The 22,177-nt window shown below is 33.1% G+C and overlaps 1 protein-coding gene across 3 annotated transcripts in view; it reads left to right on the forward strand.

The window, feature by feature from the left end:
• Positions 1–22,177, forward strand: part of UBE2K (ubiquitin conjugating enzyme E2 K) — a 70,803-nt gene that overhangs the window by 7,438 nt on the left and 41,188 nt on the right. For 2 of the 3 annotated variants that reach the window (XM_051965640.1, XM_051965642.1), the window contains exons 2-3: positions 15,407–15,500; positions 19,588–19,646. The exons of the other annotated variant lie outside the window; for it this stretch is intronic. In XM_051965640.1, coding sequence (XP_051821600.1) covers positions 15,407–15,500; positions 19,588–19,646 — 153 coding nt within the window. The remainder of the gene's footprint in view (positions 1–15,406; positions 15,501–19,587; positions 19,647–22,177) is intronic. 3 annotated transcript variants of the gene reach the window in all.

The following is a 22,177-nucleotide window of genomic DNA, read 5'->3' on the forward strand; positions in this document are numbered from 1 at the left end:
CAGGTAATTGTGTTTGAAACTATCCCATCTTTCTAATCTTCATTATTTCTTTATTTACCAGCTCATTCTCTACACACAAATTCAAGTCTCCTTCATTCCAAATGAACCCTCATTAGATTGTTGTATTCTCTCAAGTTTTATGCCTTTGTTCCCCATGATACCTAAATGCCTAGGGAGGGGAGGAGTTTTTATTCGTGTCTTCCACTTCCTATATATTTCAGCTCTTTGTAATTTGGCTTTTTATTTCTCACTCAGCTGAAATTTTTGACTCTTTCCAAAGTTACCAGTGATTTCTTAATGACCAAAACTAATGTCCTTTTTTCAGTCTAGTCTGCATGATATTGATGAGGTATATGAGGTCCAACAAGTCACAAAAGTGGGGAGTCACCCAGAATGAATTCACACATTCAAACCATCTCCAGGTCATGGGGCAAAGCTTTACTATAATGCTTAGCAAAGTTCCTAATGGACTCAGAATTAACAAGGAGGTGAAGGTGGGACCTTTTATGGGAAAGGATGGGAAGGGGGAAGGTAAGGGGTGTTAGCCAAGCTAATTATGTGCTGAGGCCAACCATCTGGTAGTTGTGGTCATCCTGTTTATACAAGATAGCCTTGGGAGTTCCATCTCTAGCTTAACCACTAGATTATTTAAGGTAATCATGGGCGTCAGTCAGAATAACTCTGTCCTGTACAAGATAAATCTGCAGGATCAGCTTGCTCCTCACTGAAGACAGCATAGATACTGGATTGCTGCCAGTGACATGGTCTTTTGCTGGATTCCATTCACCCCATCAATATTTGCAGCAATTGGCTGTTGGTTACCTCCTCTTGGATACTGGTTTCTCTTTGGATTTTCATATCACTATATTCTTGTTTGATTAGTTCTCCTACCTGACCAACTGCTCATTCTCATTCCACTTTGCTGGCTCATTTTCCATGTTATACTCCCAGCTAAGGGTATTCCCCAAAAGCTCTGGCCTGGATCCTGTTTAATTCTCTTTTGATTTTTTCTCACTTGGTGACCTCATCAGCTCCCTTCTCCTCTTTTGTTTATTTGCCATCTGTATACAAATTATTCCCAATTTCATGTACTATATATACTCAACTCTTTTTCTCCTGAACTCTGTCTCCTTAGCTTCCTGTTGAATATTTCAAATTGGTTTTCACATAGAAATTTAAAAGTCTATCTGTGTTTTATCTGTCTTTGACTCTGAATTTCACCACTCTGAGTTAGTGGCCTTCTCACCCTGGACCATTACTCTTATCCTATTCCATCCATTGGTAAGAAGCTCTGTTTTTATTTTCCTTGCCTCCCCCATTAAAATGAAAGCTTGGGACTCTTTGTTCTTATATTTTGTATGCCTAATACTTGGTATTGTGCCTGGAAAGTACTTAATAAAATGTTTGTTCACTGATTGGTGTATTGAAAACAGAAATCATTTTCTTTTCCCCCAAACTTAGCTCTCTTGAATTTCTCTGTTTCTGTCCAGGATGCCAGTCTTTGGCATTTACTCTTCATGTGTCCAGTCGTTTTCCAGACTTGGTGATTTTTGCCTCTCCACCTTCTACCTATTCTGCTTCAGAAGCTTTAGATGCAGGGTGTCCCAAAACTCTTGGTGTAGTTTAGTATTACAACTCAGTTATAAGGCCTTTATCGGAATCTTGCTGTAAAGTTTTTTCTCTATTTAATGGGACCCCATCCTTAGCTAGCTCCCATCCTTTTCACTTGCTTAGACTATTGCAATAACCTGTTGATTGATCCTCTCTGCATGTCTCTCCTCTCTTAATACATCCTACACACATACTATCAAGGGTAATTTTCCTAAAGTATAGGTGTAATTAATTACAATTCATTCCCTTTTTTAATAAACTCCAGTGTTATTGTATAAATACATCAAATATATTGCTGTTTGGCCTTTAAAGTTCTCATCTCAACCCAGCCCCAGTTTATATTTTCAGCCATATATATATATGTATATATATACACACACACACATACACACTCTTCCCTTTCCCACACCCAAATTATTTTCTCATTCTTAGCTGACAGTCCATGCAAGTCAGTAACTTCACCCTAGTTGTTCCTCATCCTTGGAAATGAACTTCCCCTTTACTTTTTAAAATCTCCATTTCACTAAAAACTGAACAAAAACTTTTTGCATGGTTTTCCTTGACTTTCTCTTTGGTGTCATTACAAATTTACCTTGTATATATTTCACTTTTTATGCTTATATTTAATTTATGTATATGTTGACTCCTTGAGGACAAAGTTCTGTTTTGCTTTTGTTTTTGCATCTCAAGTATCTAGTAGCAGAGTACCTGGCGTATTGTATAGACTTAAAAAAAAAAAAAACACCCCGAAACAACCCAATACATTTTAAAATATTTTATTATTCTGAACTTGCTCATGAGCAAAAATGCTCATATTTCCTGGTGAACTTGACAAAACACCAGGAAATATGAGCATTTTTGTAAGCAACAGAAAAAGAATTGTATGTGAAACCTCAAATTTTGTTGCATATAACTTAGTTTGAAAAAAAAAATCAAGTATGTAACATTAGTTTCCAAACTGTTCCAATTGTCTTTCCTTCTGGATATCCTTTTTTTCTGTTCTGTACTTTAATCAAGAAGAAAATTATTCTCAATTGATTAAGAAGGAACTTTACATTCAAAGTTGGAACAGAAAAAGATTGTGTGTGAAAATATATCTCTACTATGTGCTGCTTACATTTTCTTGGAGTATATAATTCATCATTTTACTTTCTTTTTAAAAATAAGTTTTTTGTTGATATCTTTTGTTTTTACATACTCTTATTTCTTCTGTATACTTTCTCTTTTCTAGAGAGCCATCTCTTAGAATAAAGAATCAATAAGTTATTTTAAAGCTATTTTTTGTTTGTACCCCTTTGTATTAGGGATTAAAGTTTTTAAAAATATTAAGTGAAAAAGTATTTTAAAAAGTTTAGTGACTTCCTCCTTTTCTCTTTTTTTTTGAGGGGGAGGGTTGTGTAACCCCATTTGTTGCTGTTTATCAAATCCCTTTAATTAAATAAACATAGTGGAGCAAAACATCCATATTTTATCAGTATCCAAAAAGTGGATTTGTAATTCTTTACCTTTAGTCTGTAACCTCTCTGTGAGTAGCATGCTTCTTCATAAATCTTTTATAGTCATGACAGCCTTCGGATAAGTGTACTTAACTCTTAGTTGAAGCTGTATTAATTGTTCACACTGAATAAAGTTTTTTCTTTCAAGTCATTTCATTCTGTATTGGTTCATACCAGTCTTCCCAAGTTTCTCTGAGACAATATTTTTCATTATTTCTTATTCATAATATTCCATTACTCTACATATATCATAATTTGTTCAAACTTAGCATACTTAAGGAGTAACTCCTGTTCCTAGTTTTTTATTATAACATAACGTGTTCCTTTATATATTTTTGTACATTTTTGTACTTATGGACTTTTTTTTTTCTTTTTTTGATTTCTTGGGGTCATAAACTCAATGGTATTAGTCCAAGAATATGCATGGTTCATTAATTTTTTTCTGGCAGTTTCAAGTTGTTTTCCAGAATGGCTGGACCATTCACAATTAGACCAATGGTACATCATTGTTGCCTGTTTTCCCCAGCTCCATCCATGGCTATTTTACTTTTTTTGGTTATCTTTGCCAATCAGGTGGACTATAGGGCAGAAATTCAGTTTCTTGAGTTTTTATTTTTCTAATAATTAGTAATTTGGAGCATTCTTTCATATTGCTATTGCTGGCTTGAGTTTTCATAATTTTAATTATGAATTTTTATAATATATGTATATTATATAATATAATAATATGAAATATAATTTAATAATTGCTCTAATCCTTTGACAATATGTTTGTATCTATTGGGGCACGAATTCTTATCAACAGGGTATTCCAAAAGTCTTAGTGTAGCTGTGCAGCTTATTATATTTAGTTTATAAACTTGAGATTTCTTCATATTTTAGTCAGTTCACTATATATCTCTGGGAGCAGAACTTTATCAGAAACTTGTTGCAAAGATATATATATATATATATATACCAATTAACATTTTTCTTTGTAATCTTAATAGCATTGTTTTTGTTTGTATAAAATCCTTTTCAATTTTATTTCATCAGATTTCTCCATTTTATCTTCTGAAAAGCTGTTTATCACCTTGTCTAATTATTCACTCTTCTCTCCAGAGGTGGGAAAACTGTTTTGTTCTTTGTTCCTCTAATTTAATATATGACCATAATTATGTAACCACTTGAATCTTATTGTGGAGTAGCATGACATCTGGTCTAAACCAAATTTCCACCAGGCAGCTTTTAGTCTTCTCTCCAGATTTTGATTGAAGGAATACTTCTTTTCCTCAATAGTTGGAAATTTTAGGCTTATTGAATATTGTACTACATATTTATTTACTTCTGTGTGTTGTGTATTTTATGGTTTCTAGTAATTCTATTTTTTAACCAGGACCATATTGCTTTGATGAGTACTGCTTTGTAGTGTGGTTTGAAATCTGATACAGCTAGACAGCCTTTTGTTCCATTTTTTTCTTAATTTATTTCCTTGAGAATCGTTACTTATATTTCTCTCTAAATGAATCTTGTTGTTATTTTTTTCTTGATATATAAAATAATCCTGTGGCAATTTGATGTGTCATTGAATAAGCAAATTTAGGTAGTATCATTTTGGACTTTTAGGTAGTATCCTATATGAACCATTAATATTAATTTAGGTTTATCATTAGTTTCTGTAAAGAGTGTTTTGTAGTTTGTGTGTGTGAGTCTGAGAGAGAGAGAATGAGGTTTTTCCTCTCATTTTTTTGCCTGTGCATAACGCTTATCTATTATTGTGCACCTATATTGATAATTGGAATAAATCTTTCCTTGATATAATTTACCTATAGAAAAAAGGTGGGTTTTTTTGAGGGGTGGGGTGGGAAGGGAAAAGTTATATAAGTAAATATAACTTGTTCGTTTTTTTCCCCCTCTCAGATTAAATATCAAATTATCTTTCTTGATCTTTTAGTCTGGATATTTTATATTATAGAAATACATCCATTTCATTTAAATAGTTTTGTTGGCATATAGTTGTACAAAAATGATTTCCAATATTTTTTTGTGTGCTTTTAGAAATGTATCATCTTATTCTTTTTCATCACGTAATTATCTTTTCTCTTTTCTCACCTAATTAAATAAAAAAAAACCTCTTTAACCAGATAAACCAAATGTTTATATCATTTCAAATAATATATGTATCATTGACTCATTCATCACTCTTTTGTCAAGAGATGGGAAGCATATTTCATTCAGCAATCCTCTGGAATAGTGTTGTCATTTTATAAATTTTTCTTTTGTGTTTTTTTTCTTTTTCTTTTTAAGGCATGTACATTGATAGTACTATCTTTTCTGTTCATTTCTTGCAAAAGTATTTTTTTTTAACAACATTGTAACCTACTCTTGCTCATTGTAAACCTCTTTCCATTGCATCACCCTTTGGTGACTGCAGCTTTTAAATCTTCAAATGTGATTTCTGTGACTTTTGATCACACATTGTTACTGGGTATGTATCGTTATTGAAAAGATGGGCCTTGAAAAGTAATGTAGTATAGTGGAAAGAGAGTTGATTTCAAAGCCAAGAAGACCTGGCTTCAAGTTGTGCCTCTGTCACATCTTGACTTTGAAAGTCACTAAACTTTCAATGTTCCAGGTACCTCTCTTAAGAACAGATGTTCAAAAGTATTAGTTGCCAGTTTGCATTTACTGGGCATTCTGTGTAGCAAAGAAAACACAACTTAGACCATATTCAGGGAAAAACTTGTCAATTTTAAAAATACTGCATCTTTCCAAATACAGTCCAGTCTATTGTCATCATAATTCAGTATTTGGGTTGGTCCATTGCCCATTTGCTATGTCTGACTAAGTTATATATTCTAATAGAACAGAATTCTTTGCTACCTATATAGTTGAATATTACAGGAGGAGGAGAGTTAGGAACAAGCATTTGTTAAGCACTTAGTTATACATGGTATTGTTTCTAATTTTTCTCTTATATTATCCTGTTTGGTTCTTAGAATAACCCTGTATGACAGGTATTATTATTATTATATTATCATTTTACTGTTAAGGAGACTGAGGCAGACAAGTTAAGTGACTTTCACAGGGTCATACAACTGGTTAAACATCTGAGGCTGGATTGGAACTCAATCTTCCTGACTCTCCAGGCCTGATGTTGTAGTCACTGTTCCACAATAGGAATTCTTCTTTCAAATGGTTTTTCCATTGTTTATATTTTGGCTAAACTTTTCAGAATTACAGATCCCATTTAAAAGATTCTTAGTTCTGGGGCTTGATATACAATAGACAAATATCATCCAAGAAGAAGAGCATCTGGAGAAACTTGGTCATCTTGAGAGTATCTCTTCCTTTTGGTTTATGTGCTAGAGATAATCTATGACAACAGGAGACATCTTTTATGTTCTTACTTTTCCCTTTTTATGCCCTGTTTAATATCTTTCTGTTACTGAATCTTGCAAAGTCTTAGGATGTTGTCTTGTACCTGGACTTATGGAAGCACTTGTTCAATCAGATGCATTTTTATAGCCCACAGAAAACAAGCATTGTGGAGTCTTAGTTTTTTATACCTGTTGTATATTTTAAGGGTATGATCTGGTATGGGATATCATTTGGGAAAACTTTCCTCTACTTCCACTTTCATCAAAGTTGACCTCTTTGAGTATAGGTTATTCTAAAAAATTTGTATGAATATGAAAATATGTTTATGAATTATTAGGTGTTCTCTTGTTTGCCTTCTCCTCCCCTCTCCCCAATAATAATGTGGTCCAAGGTTTTTTCCCCCAAGTATCTTCACTTCTTTCTGATAATTCCTTTACTTTGTTTTTAGGTCTTTGGTCCCTCATCATTATCTTTCCTCACTTCTTTCTAGTTTTCCTAGTCATCTAGCCTTGCAACGTAGGTCATCCTTAACTTTTCACTTTTTATATCCACCTTCATTAATCAGTTTTTTGCCAAAGATTGTAAATTTTTTTGTCATAATATCTTTTTTATACTCCCCCTACTCTCTCCTCTGTTGACACTCTGGTTAGGGCCTTCATCATCTGAAGTTTGGATTATTCCAAGAAAGTCCATCCTTAAGTTATAGTATTTCTTGCCTACTCTATAATCAAACTGATACCCCTTTACTGCTTTTTTCCTTTTATCGTAAATCTTTAGTGCTTTTCACAAATTTTAAAATATTAAAGAAACAGGTTTCATGGATCATAAGTTATGAACCTAATTGCTAATTCAAACGGTACTACTATCAAGAAGCTTTCCTAAATCTTTTGGTTAGTAATTACCCTTTATCTTTATATATCACAAACATTTTCTACTTTAATGGACTTAGGCTGCATATTATAGCTTCTATATAAATTATATATCTCTACTTATTGTAAGCTCTGCTCTGATAAACTAACTTTTAAAAATAGTATTTTATTTTTCAAAATACATGCAAAGATAGTTTTCAACATTTACGTTTGCAAAACCTTGTATTCCAAAATTTTCTCCTTTTTCTCAAGACAGCAAACAATCTGATATAGGTTAAACATGTGCGGTTCTTCTAAATATTTCCACAAGGAAGGAAAAAAACCAGTCAAATAAACAACACCACAACAAAAAAATGAAAAATTATCCATTGATTCATATTCAGTCTCGAAGGATTATACTCAGGTTTGCTGGATATGTGATTCTTGATTGTAATCCTCCAGAACATCATATTCCAGGGCTTCCAGTTCTGCTTTTTAAGGCATTTCTCTCCTCATTGGCTTTTTGTACCTCTTTTTATCATTTGACCTTTGTTTTTTAAGGTGTTATTTTCTTCAGTATTGCTTTGTCTCCTTCTTGACTTTTTTTTTTTTTTTTTGGCATCACTCTCATTGCTCTTTACAATTTTTTCTCCACGCTTCTTTCTTGAATTTCAAAATCCTTTTTGAGCCTTTCCCATGGCCTGAGACCAATTCATTTTTCTCTTGGAGGCTTTGGATGTAGGAGCTTTGACTTTGTGGGTTTTTTCCTTCCTGATCTTTCCTATCAGCATAGTAACTTTCTGTAGTCAGAATTATTTGTTATTGTTTCTTCATTTTCCCAGCCTTATCCTTGACTTTTAACTCTTTGTTATGATGAGGCCTGGGCCAGAACTCTGAACTTAAAACAAGGATTCTTACAAGGTGTTAAGTCAGTGGAATTGATAGACAATGGTTATCTACTTTAACATGGTGATTAATAGTTGTCTAGTTCAGTACATGTACTTAGTACTTAATATAGTTCTATAAGATTCACATCTGTGATAATTATAAGAAAGCATATAACCTCTGACAAACTCAGTCAGAGCCAGAGAAGACAAACAGACTGGAGGTGGGAGCTCAAGCTCTCAGAGCCAAAGAGAGCCACATTCATTCATCCCATCTCACACCACCATGGTGGCAGGCTTTCCTCCTTAGCTTCTCCACTAAAACCAAGACTCCGGAAGGCTTCTAAGAAAGTTAGCCAGGCCCCAGGAAAGGAGACAAGATTGTGAAGGAGATTATAAAGGATTTGGACTTTAACACCTGGCTACTACAGGTGTGGAGCTGGAACAAGGCTGCTCCAAGACCTCCAGAAAAACAAAGAACATTACAGAGGCCTTACTTCCCAGGGTGGAGAATGCACAAGGATTTTATAGGGCTGTTTTCAGAGATACTTGCAGGGACCTGTAATGTTTTTTAGTTTTTCCAAGATCGTATGATCCAAGGAGAGGTGTGCTAACCATTCTCCTGATTTAGCAAACACTTTTCTGCTGTGCAGCTGTGACAGAGATCTTGTCTTCCCTGTGGCCACAAACTCTGTTATGCTATTGCTCCTGTTCTCCCTGGAGAGACGGGACTGTGACCCAGATTTGAATGTGGGCAAACCATGGCAAAGGAATAGAGTCCTGCCTTTGGTGCCAGCAGAAAGGCTCCTGAAATCTTTCCATTGTTTATTCCATCTCCATATTGTCTATGGGCTAAGAGCTCCAGAAGCTACCATGGTTGCCATCCATTCAATGGTTCCCAAAGCCTGCTCCTGGTTTGCTGGGCTGGACTGTGCTCCCCTCTGACTCAGATGTGACAGACCTTTCTTGCCGACCTTTTAGGTTGTCTTGGGCTGGAAAATTGTTTCATTCCATCTTTTTGTGAATTCTGTTGCTCCAGGAATTGTTTTATGGCATTAGTTAAAAGTTTAGTTCAGAGGGGTTTTGTGGAGAGCTCACGTGACTTCATACTGCCTTATCTCCATCATCTTGGCTCTGCCTCCCCCTACTCCAGTTCTTAATGCCCTTTTCCTTCTTGGATGTCCCATAGAACTTTGTGATATGTCATTTTCATGTATTCTAATAATACATATGTCTTATGTCCTGTGACACTAAGTTCAGTGAGCACAGTTGCTATTTTCCTGTTAGAGCTAATAAAGTGTATTGTACACTGATTCTCGTTATTGAATTGAAATATAATATATATGATGCATTAGATATTATATCCTTGATAAATGTCACAAGTATATTTGCTTGGTTGCTCAACAATGATTTTAAAAGAAGTTGAAGCTTTGTAGAAAGAAAAAGTTGAAGCTCTTTTAAAAAGCTAATTTATATGATGTTAGTCTTTAGAATTAGAAAGTATTTTATAGATTGGTCTGGTCCAACCCATTCATCTTTCAGATCAGGAAGCTGAGGCCTCTTCCTTTCTTTCCACTATTCCCTCACCCCCATATCAGTAGTTTGGCTAAACAGAGAGACATCTTTAACTTTTTGACTCAACTCCAAAGTTTTTTACTATATTATTATTTCTTATGTTCAGCTATCAGTGATAATTTCTTTAAATCCTGTTTTATATCTTTTTGAAAATTCAGCAAACATTAGCAAAAATGAAAGAGCCCTTCCTCCTAAGAACTTAAACATACATATGATTTTCCATCAATTGAATGTTAAGTACATGCAAAATGATTTTGGGCAGAAGTGAAAGAAGTTGGAGGTGGAGGAGGAATGGAAAAGATTGTGTATGAGGTGGAGTTGGGAAAGGCAAGTTAGAATTGGACTTTAAAGAAAGCTAAGATGATAGGATGTAGAGATGAGACCATAGAGTATATTTCAAGCATTTACTCTGCTTGTGTGAACAACTAAGCCAGTTTGGCTGGATTAGAGAGTATGTGAAGCAAAGTAATAGAATAAGCTTAGAAAGATTTTGAAAGCAAATTGTAAAGGGCTTTAAAAGGCAAATACAGATGTTTGCATTTCTCCTATAGGAGGATTCTTTAGCTGGGTTCCGTGAATGTAAAATTAAAAAAAAGAAATCCACTATTTAATAAAATTGGTTTCTTTTTTAGTCTGTTTTATTTATGAATTTAAAAAACATTATTCTGAAAAGGGGTCCCTAGGCTTCACTTGATTGCAATAGAAGTCTGTCACCCAGAAAGATTGAGAACCAGTTGAGCTGGAATTTATTGATCAGAGCTTTAGGATTATCTCCATCACCAAATATTTAGTTTATTATATGCCAAGCACCACTCAGTACTAAAGACACAAAGACAAAAAAAAAAAAAAAGTAATCCCTTCTTTCAAGGAGCTTTACATTTGCAGAAATATTAATTCATTTTTATTAAGCACTTTGTGCTAGGCACTGGATATACAAAAACAAACACTGAAGCAGTCTCTCACCTCATCGAGTTTTCATTTTGTTGAGAAGAAATAAAATATAAATAATTAAGAAAATATCAAGCGCCTACTATGTGTCAGGCACTTTGAAATTCTAGGGATGCAAAGAAAGATAACAATTCCTGCTTTGAGGAGCTCACAGTCTGATGGGGGAGAACGAGGGGTATAAGGGAGAAAGGGAAGGATGATTAAGAGAGAAGAGTTAAAAGAGGTCTAAAGAATGGCTTGCCTGTCACAATATATGATAAGTTCTTTTATATCACCTCATTTTCCCTTTTTGACTGTCATCCTATAATTGGCCTTGTTAGCTATCTCTTTCCTATTACTAGGGATTTAATTATTTAACTGCTTAGTTAACATCACCATAAAGAAAAACTTGGATTGAAAACTTTGAATTGACAAAGAGAAATTTGTAGTTCAAAGATTGAGGCTACTGAGATTAACGGGATCCAAATTAGAAATTCCAAATGTTTCACTAGTCTTCCTGTGTATTTTGTGTTGGGAAATGATGAAAGGGACGATCTGTATAAAGTCTGTTATTATTCCCACAAGTTCTGTTTTAACAAACTCCTCTGGGTATCCTCACTGTTTTGTTATTATAAATACGTTGCTAAAACCCACACTGCAATAATTAACAAACCATGCATGATTCTGGAAGACCTAAAGTGCAGTACACTAGTCATCTCCTGGCAAGTGATAGGTTTAAAATGCAGAATGTGACATGTTTCTGGACATGGCTAGTAGAAGAATCTTGCTTTCACTTCACCATTCACGTTTGTTATGTCAGTCTTTCTTTGCTGTTCAATTATTGGTAGGGAAAAAGAGTAGCAGAGAAAATAAATGTTTATTAATTGGAAAAAATACTTATTTAAAAAAATTAAAAGTAAAAGTTGTGCTTTTAGTTTTTAAAACTTGGAGATGGAGATGAAACCCTGTAAAGTTAAGTTAATACATGAAAAATGTTTTGAATTGATTGGGAAGGAGGCAGTAACTAGATCTTGGTTTGTTTGAGATTCTGTGAGGTTTTTTTTTTCTTTCAAGGTATTTGGGATATTTGAAATGAGGCTGGAGAAAGTGAAATGTGCTTTCATGATGAATAAATAGCTAATGTGTAGAAGGGATCAACTGTCAAGCTCTTTCTCTGCCTATTTTGCAAACTACTGATCAACAAAACTATTGGAATAAAAGAGAAATAGCTTTGTTGTGCAGAAAGTTCTTAGTGTTGGTCTACATAGTAGTGGCATTTTGTTAATCTGATTACAACCACTTCTTTTGTATCTGCACATTATTGTTACAATGGGTGGCACATAGGCACTTAAATATTTGTAGATTGTTTATCTGGTTCCTGTTTTTATAAGTCATTCTCTAAAGAATATACTTGCATTGTGATAATTCTCCACAATGCAGGCATTTATTTCAGTGGGATGGGGGCTCTCTTTGGCTCTCACATTCCTGATTCTTGATCTCTTTTTGCACTATCACTCACATTAAAACTGTCACTTAACATTTTATAAACTAGAAAATTCTACTTACAAATCAACATTTATGATCTGTATTGGTAAAATCTAAGAACTAGATGAAGAAGCTAATTGGAATATAGCAGAGGTATATCATTATCATTATAGGGTTGTTATTTACCCTTCCTGCTATTTTTAGAGGAAAATATTCAATTTTAAGTGTTTTATGTTTTGAAAATTATTATTTATAGGTATAAATCGCTACTCTTAGTGTACTTACAAGTTTTAGGAGGCTGAGCAACAGCTGCAGATGTTTCCATCTTTGCTAATATGTCAATATGTAATCAACTATAATCTTTGACTCCCCCTCATTTCATCTTTTGACTTAGTTTATTCTAGCTTTCTAAATAACACATATATTTACCGCTGTGGGAAATAAGTATTTCTCTTCTCATTCTACTTAAATCCTAAGTGACTTATTTTGAAAAGGTAACTGGAAAAAAATAAATTGAAAAAAGGAAGCTAAGTGATCCCTATCGCAGGGAGCTCAGGGAAAGCAATAGACATTTAGTAATAAACAAAAAGCCTTTTTGGTTTTTGTTTTGAAGGAAAGCCTTGTCATTTTGTGGGGGAGGGGAGAGAGGAGGAAAGGCCTTGATCCTCTTAGAAAAGGTGGAATTAGGTGAATCTTAAGAGCGGAAATTAAGAGGGAATAAATTCCAGTCTTGCAAAGATATGGAGACCAAGAGATATTGTTTATTTAGAACAGCAAGCAAGTTAGTTTGATGGGAGCATTTAGAATAGATGAAGTAGAGTAATGAATAAGAAGTCCAGAAATGAAGTTAGAAACAGGCTGTAAAGGAATTTGAATCAGAGAAATTTGTTTTATCCTATAGTCAATAGGGACCACTGGACCTTTTTGAGCAGGGAAATAACTTGCTCAGAGCATTGCTTTAGGAATAATTGGAGAGTGATTGGATAGAGGAGAGACTTGAAGTAGGAACTAAAATTAGAAGACTTTTGCTATGGTCTAGATATGAAGCAGTTAAGTTCTAAATTGGTGGGGGCATGGAGAAAAGTGATGCAAGAGATGTCTTGGTAAGACTGAAGAGTCCAGCTCCTCTCTGAAGCTGTGGAGTGGGTTACTAAGTGGTACTTTGTGTAGGATTTGTCAGAATATTGTAGGAAGAGTGGTAGGTTTTGACTGAACAGATGAGGCTTTGTTTTTGTTTTTGTTTTTGTTTTTTTAATGTGTTGAAATTGAGATACATATCTCAATTGGCAATATATTATATATAAGTTCTAAACTTATATATAACTTATATAAGTACTTAAACTTATAACTTACACTAGGGCTGACTATATTGATTTTGGAGTAACCTAAAAGGTAATGAATGCATGGGGCACGGACTAAGGCAATTAGCATAGTGGATACAAATCTGGACAGTAAAGACCTGGGTTAGATGTGGTCTCAGACATCTAACTGGGCTTATGTCCCTAAATGAGTCATGTTACTTCCCCTCCTCAGTTTCCTAATGTAAAATGAAGATAATGGCACCTCCTATACAACGGTGTTGCAAGGATAAAGTGAGATATTTATAAAGGGCTTTGCCATGTTGTACAGATACTTGCTATTTTAGGGTAGAGAATATAAAAAGGAAAGATGAGTCCCTTTGATGTGTACCCTAAGTAGCAGAGTATAGATGACCATAAAGCTAGAAGAATGAAAAGGGCCATCCTAGTTTATAGGAGGTGAAATGAGAGAACACTGTCATGAAAATCCAGAGTGAGGCAGGAAGCCAAATTATGAGGGATTAAAGCAGGGGTCCTCAAACTAAGGCCTGCAGGCCAGATGCAGCAGCTGAGGACGTTTATCCCCCTCACCCAGGGCTATGAAGTTTCTTTATTTAAAGGCCCACAAAACGAAGTTTTTGTTTTTACTATAGTCCAGCCCTCCAACCATCTGAGGGACAGTGAACTGGCCCCCTATTTAAAAAGTTTGAGGACCCCTGATTAAGGAGTGCGTAAGAAGAGGAAATACGGATCAGAAAAGATATATGGTCCTTTTTAGTAAAAGTTTTTTCTTATGATGAAAGGGAAAATAGATGTAGTACATATTGTGTCAAATTAAAGGTGTTTTTGTAGGGTAGGTTTGCGTGTCCCAGAGGAGGAAGATTAGAGGTTCAAAGATTAACTTTGAAGGGACATTAGAAGTCATCTATTCCAACACCCTCATTTTGTATGTATGGAAATTAAAACTACAAACCTCAGAATTATCTTTGCATGAGAAACTCTTAGTGACTGGGAATATGGTTCTTTTTTTTTTCCCCTGAAGCCATTCGGATTAAGTGACTTGCCTAGGAGGTGTTAAGTATTTTAGGTCAGATTTGAACACTCAGGTCCTCCAGATCTCAGGGCTAGTGCTCTATCCACTGCGCCACCTAGCTGCCCCTTCATATGGTTCCTGATAGTTTGCATTTCTTCCTTTCAGTAGATTTGTGGTATTGTCTTTTAATCCCCTATTCATTGTGTTCCTTGTCTTATATTTGTGTTTCTTTGAATATCTTGGATATCACAAACTTATAGCACAGATATTTGATGCAAAGGATTTTTTCCTCAAGTTCAAAATTTATTTTGGTTTTGTGCAAATAATCTTAGTGTCATAAACTTGAAATTAATTTTTTTGGTGCTCACTTCTTTTTGCTTGTTTGACTTGTTTTTTTTTGGGGGGGGGAATGGTGTCCTTTTTACATGGTTAAATATCTTTTTTAAGTGGGCCTCTTGCTAGGCCCACTCTTGCTAGGTTACACAGAAGCTCCTCTTCCCTCTCCCCTCCTCTCCTCCCCCAAATCTATTATATCCCTTCTTCCTTTTCCCTTCTAGGTTAGATTGTTAGATTATCTGAATTCCTCCTTACCCTCCTGGAATGGAATATATTTCAACACTTTCCTTTCCTCTTTCCAATGTGGTGGGCTGAGCTCCTCTACAACTCACCCTCACCCCACTTCTTAAACATACTAAAGCAATAGATCACTTTTTACTTGGCATAAAATTTATGCTTTTGAAAAGAGTTCTAAAACTTCACTGAGAATTTTAATTTGAAGAATGTTTTTTTAAACTGTTGTAAAAAATGCTTTAAAAGCTGTGGCATTTTAAAAAAAATAGATGTTTATTTGTTGCTTACTTAACTGATTTTTTTTCTGTTTATTTTTAAGACGAGCAAAAATCAAATTAAAGTAGATCTTGTAGATGAAAACTTTACAGAATTAAGAGGAGAAATAGCGGGACCGCCAGACACACCGTATGAAGGCAAGTAGTATATTTTTTGTGTAAAACATTTTGTAAAGTAGGGTTTATTTTGATAAAGTTGTAGTTCACATTAATTTTTTTAAAAAAACCTCCCCCCATTAGATTTTTTTGAGAGTAATTTAATTCTTTTATATAATGCAATTGACATTTTAATTTGAATTCCATTTATCTAGACTAGATTTTTTTCTTCTTCTTTGAACCTAGATATGGTTTTTAATATTTAAGTAATTAAGATTTAATAGTTATATTTTTTGTATCAGCAGGATTTAGTGGAGCTGTGGTAATATTTTGCATATGATTATATAAGATGTATACTGTAGTTCTATCTCATAAAGTATAGATGTTATTATTTACTTGGCATCTGTGATATGTCTTGCTTTAATTTTTTTATTTTATATAATTTTCATTTAGGTCATTTTGACATTTAGCGATCTTTTAATTTTTGTGCACATAGTGTGTAATCTGGAAGGGAACTCTGTTGAAAAGGAAACACTTATTTTTCTCTGCTACAGAGAAGTTGGGAGTGAGAAGTTTAAAAAGAGAAGATAGAACCCCAAAATCAAAATGATCCTTATGTGTGATTTGTCTGATGTTTATTCCTAACCTGAAATGTTGATATTTAGACTTTGATAGTAAAAGATTTAAATGATGAAGGTAAAAATGTGAAGAATTCTTTGTGGAACAATAGAAATACAGATTTCTTTTTCACATTTAGTTGAAAAATTTGCTTTAGTGCTTTAAAAGACCCAAAATTGCACTGGTTTGGGTACTCCCTTCCAAACAGACCACAACCCATTTAAACCATAACAATTTGATGAGATGCTGTGGCTAAAATAGTCTTCATTTGAGTATTCATTTGAGAATTACAGAATCTGGAGCTAGAAGAAACCTTAGTAATCAGTCATCTCTTCTAATCTTCAACTTTTATGGATGAGGAAATAGGCCTGAGTGAGTTGTGACTTATCCAAGATTGTGCTGATATTAACTTAGCAGAACCAGTATTAGAGCCCAGATCCTCTGATTGTAAATCTAATACTTTTTCTAAACTACCATGCTGCCATTCTTTGTCCTCAGTTTAAACTCTGTTTTTGCTTTCTTATTAGAATCATTTGCAATGTAATAGGACTTGCCAGAGGTTGAATTAGTGTACAGGAACACAGGGTCACTTCCATACTGCATTGGAGGCATAGGAATGTCTGTAGTGGCATACAAAAACATTTAAAAAACCATTCATGTGATTAAAAAATTTTTATTTTACTTATATCCCAGTCAGATCCTTAGCACATTGCCTTTAATTAATTTTCTATAAATTGTTCAATATATGTGTGATTGAACTCAAGATTATTAATATTTGAGAATATATATATATATCTCCATACCTATTAAAATATTATATTTTGACATTTTTATAATGAGTGATGTAATTGTGCTTTAAAAATCTTTTAGAAAAATAGTATTATAGAATAATATGGAGATCTTTAGAATTTCGTTATTAAAAAATGTACAGATCTTTCCTGAAGAATTCATGACCAATTCTCAATACAAAGTATCATCGAGAAGGAATGAGCCTTTAAGTATGATGTGTTTCTTGCTAGAAACAACTTCACTGACAATCTGTGATGTTATCTGTAGCTTACTTGGATTATAATTGCTATAGATTTTGATGTATATTTGCTTAAACGCAGGTGATGGAAACATTTCCTTTTTACCTCATTGATCTTAATTTTATGTGCAAGAACAAATATTGTGTTTATTAGCTTGATAACATAACATCTTTTTAAAAAATTTGGATACATTTTTAGCTATAAGTTTACTAAATTATAAATTACAATATATTCCCCTACCATATAAGCATGTAATTTATATATAATGTAATTATAAATATTTATGTATATAGAGCATACATTTATAGTCCTCTATCATATAATAATATATATATTAAGTATATTACTAAAAACATTAATATAAGTATTACTATATATCGTTAAATACACACATATCTTTACCTATTATATTTCATATAGTACATAATATATTTTATATATATATATATATATATTAGTTTCTTATTGTAGAGTTTGGAAATGTGTGTGTGTGTGTGTGTGTGTGTGTGTGTGTGTGTGTATCTTTAAACAACTAAGCTAGCTTTAAGGCAAAGAAAAAATGAAAATGGAGCACTGATTTAGCTTAGTGCTTTAAATGATTAGAATTTTTGAACTGATGAGCATTGTTGATATGTTTCCAGTCACATTGGTCATAGTTAAAATAGATGAATTTGAGTAATATTTTATTTTTTTCAATCACTAATACAAATATTCATATTCTTAAAAATTACATGAGCTTATAAACGTAGAGCCTTCTACATAAAAAGTTTAACATATATAAATATTTCTAGTCTTTTAACTTTTGTAATTTTTTTTTGGGGGGGGGTGGTATTATTTTTGAAGGTCTGAGATAGCTGGGTGTTAATATGGGAGTTTTCAGGTGAGATAGCAAACTATTCCAAACCATCTCCTAGTAGCAAGAATAGCACAGACAGTTTCTATATATTTTTTAATATTATAGAAAGCTGAATTACTGAATAATTTTATAAATTGCTGTTGATTTCTTAAGTATCTTTTAAATTTTATACTCCCATAATCAGGAATAGTTACTTTTCTACCTTTTTTTCTAACATTTTCCTAACTTTGATTGGGATTGAGAGCAAGTCTGTATCTATTCATTGCTAACATATACAAATTCACTTTATGGATTTTCTTATATTTCCTTGATGGTGATAATCTTATAATTTTTTTTATTTTTAAGATAATGACTCCATAATTATAGTTATACCTTTGTTCTAAATTTGAAATTTTAAAACAGTGTAACTAGATACACTGGTTATATGTTCATTATATTAGGAATGATGACTTAAGGCTTCAAGAGTGGTACAAGTCTTAAACATTTTGGTATATGATATACATTTTTAATGGAAGATAGAAAAAGCACCTTTAATAGAATGATAACAGGATCTTTGAAATAAAGGAAAGAAAGGATCATATTTCTTTTGAGGGCATTTTTAATGTTGCTATACTTTTTGAAATCTGAATGTTTTTTCCATATTTATAAAATTTCTTAAAATTCAATGTTAGCTTTTAAATTTTGACTACTGCTGGTATTTTTCTCACCTCCAGTCTCCCCCCCCCCCCCCCCCCCCCACACACACATATACACAGGCTATCATATATATACTTTCCTAGGTGAATTCTGCTGGCTCATGAGTGTTTTGGCCCCTCATGGAACAGCATCATAAAATTTGCAGGAAAAGGAAAAGTGGTCTGGAAAGTTAGGAAGAAAGTAGATTTCTTTTTTATTCCCTTATTTGGTGACCCAAAATAATGGAAGCAGAAAAGATTGTACTTGGTACAGACCACTACTTTGGTTGTTTCTTATAATTCTGTATCCCTGATTTTGGGAACTAATGTCCACTTTAGCAAACAGTTTTATATTTTTTGACTCCTAGAGTTGTTGAGGAAAGTCTTAGAGAAAGTGTTCTAAGCTAATATTTGAATCAACACTGTAAAAGTCAATGTATGGTTCATCCATCCCATGTTATATGAATATTTCTCTTCTTTCATGTACTTAGAAGGTAGTTATTCTTGGGACTTTAGTAAATCAGTGGAGGGGTAGTTTCTGTTTCTAGGGTACTCATGAAAACACTTTTTTTTTTTTTTCTTATCACAATTACTAAAAAGGAAGGAAAAAATAAAAAGGGTTAAAATTTAGATCAGCCACTTTTCTTAATGGCATCTGTAGTTGAAAGTTCTCTTGAAACAGTTGACTGTTTTGAGGGGAGCTGGTTCTCTTGTCGATTATAATAGCTAATAGCTCACTAAATGCATGTCTTCTATGTTGAATGGTGTAGTTAGTGTCTGCTTTAAATTTTAATAAAAATAAGTCTCACCTTTTTAAAAAAAGTATTGCTTTCTGAACTTCTGAGTTTGTTTTATTTATGCTGACTTGTTATGATCAATGTAAATTTATATGATTTTAAGAATTTATGGAAATTTATTTCATTTAATATTCCTAACTTCTTAATTTTTTTTAGGAGGAAGATACCAACTAGAGATAAAAATACCAGAAACATATCCATTTAATCCCCCTAAGGTATTGTAAACATATTTTTGTGCATGACCTTTTAAGCTATTTTACATTTCTTGGCCCATTAAGTCAACATATATTTCAGCAGTTACTACTATTACAGTTATAAAACTATTTGCTACATGTAAACTCTGAATGTGCAGTGGATTTTAAAAACTAGTGGAAAGGAGAATTAAAAGCAGTAAGTTTGTTGGAAGGCAGCAGGATATGCTGGCTCATATCCTTCATGTGGAATTGGCCACATACCCAGAAATCAAGAAAAAATTCTTTACAAGAATTGATGGGTTTTAATTGCCGTCAGAAATGATTTAATATAGATCAGTAGGTGGTATTAAACTATGGATATATGATTTTGATGTGGGCAACTTTTTTTTTCTTGATGCTATTTAATTGAAGTTTTAATTCTTATCTGAACAATTGCAATATTTTCTCAGCGTCTTGTTCTTTTCCTTTCTAATTCTTCCTTTATATCACCACTAGATTAATCATCCTAAACTACAAGTCTGTACCTGTCAGTTTTTAGTTGAAAAGAAAACTTCAGTGTTTCTTGAATTTTTGACTTTTTTTGTTCATGTAATCTAACTTTTAAATTCAGGTCTTCCATAATTTGATCTAATCTTTCTTTTTTATGCCCTCTGATTGGAATATGCCTTTTGCCTATAATACAATAACCATTTTTCAAGATTTAACTAAAATTCTGCCTTCTTTCACAACAATTTAATTGGTTCCTGATCCCTTTTTCCCCTCTAAATTCGAAATTACTATTTCTTTCTTTTAGCTACTTTATTGTATTTTGATCCTTTTATGACTTCTACTTTTAGTTGTCTTAAGCTTGTATATAAATTTTATCTCTATATTTTGATATTGCAGTTCTTGAGGAACTTTTGGAAAGACTAGAATTATGCCGAGCATATTTTAGGTTGGTGAATCAATTTCATCATTTCTGTTATAACAGTAATAAATGTTAGTACCCTGTAGTAGTAGTTTGAGGATACCTTACTGGGAGGAATGTTAATAAGTATATAATATTCTCTTGTCTAGGCAATTTATAGGAATAATTTTGTTTTTATTAAGGCACCTTCAGAATTCTGGATATATGGTCAGTGTCGGGCAGGAAATGAAAGGATGCCTTTAAGATTGGAATTGAAAGATTTTTTTTTTCTTTTTTTTTTTCCTTTTTAAAAAAGTATTTCATTTTTATTACTTAGACAATTTTTAACATTTAAAAAAAATGTTAGTTCCAAATTCTTTCCCTCTCTCCTTCAGACAGTAAGCAATTTTATATAGATTTTACACGTGCAGTCATGTGAAATATTTCCATGTTAGTCCCTTTCTCACCCTCCCCTACCCCCCAAAAAAAGTGAAAAACCATATAAACAGTATGTTTCAGTAATTTTTCATCATAATTCCTTTGGATTTGTTTTGGATCTTTGTGTTGCTGAGAATAGCTAAGGCATTCACAGTTTTGATCATTGTACATTTTACAGTATTGCTTTCACTGTGTACAATGTTTCTGGTTTTTCTTGGTTTACTTTGCATCAGTTGTATTCCATCATAATCATATGCCATACCTTGTTCAGCCATTCCCTAATTAATGGCAATTCCCTAAATTTTCATTTCCTTGCGATCACAAAAAGAGCTGCTACAAATATTTTTTTACATATATAGGTGCTTTTCCTTTTTTGATCTTTTTGGGAAATAGACCTTATAGCTGTTTTGCTGGATCAAAGAACATGTCCAGTTTTATGGTCCTTTGGTCATAGTTACAAATTGCTCTTTTAGCACAAATTGGATCTGTACACATCTTTTACTCCCTCCTCCATACACCATCCCCCTCCCCAGTGCATCTATGTCCCAATTTTCCTTCATCTCTTCCAGTATTTATCATTTTCCTTTTATGTTAGCCAATCTGATAGGTGTAAGGAGGTACCTCAGATTTATTTTAATTTGCATCTCTCTAATTAATAATGATTTAGAGCATTTTTTTACATGAGGTGGATAGCTTTGATTTTTTTTTTTTTTTTTTAATCTGAGAACTCTATGTTCATATCCTTTAGCCTTTTACCAATTGGGGGATAGATTTGTATTCATATAAATTTTATTCAGTTCACTATATATTTGAGAAATGAGACTTGTCAGAGACACTTATAAAAGTTAAAAAGTTAGAAAGACAGTATATGAATACTTAAATAAAAAGATTTGCTTTAAAAAAAAGTAGAACAACATTCTTTGCTTGTCATTGTCCCATTTTGAAGCTATTTTTTGTGTTACATAAAAATGCTTCATTAATTCTTTTTTCCTTTCTTATGGTGTCTGTTTTACTACCTTTTCAGTCTGTCTGCCCCCCAAAACCCTTATAACAAATAGAAATGAAGAAAATAATCATTCTCATTTAGTGTGTCTAAAGGGGTACAGATAGACCCACAACCATTTTATTAAGTGGCAGCTGTATGCCTAGGTATTGTGCTAAAGTGCTTTACAAATATCATACTTTTTGATCATTTAAATTTGATCTTTGAAAATTTGTCTTCTATATC

Source organism: Antechinus flavipes, chromosome 6 (genome assembly GCF_016432865.1).
Source record: "Antechinus flavipes isolate AdamAnt ecotype Samford, QLD, Australia chromosome 6, AdamAnt_v2, whole genome shotgun sequence".
Taxonomy (NCBI): Eukaryota; Metazoa; Chordata; class Mammalia; order Dasyuromorphia; family Dasyuridae; genus Antechinus; species Antechinus flavipes.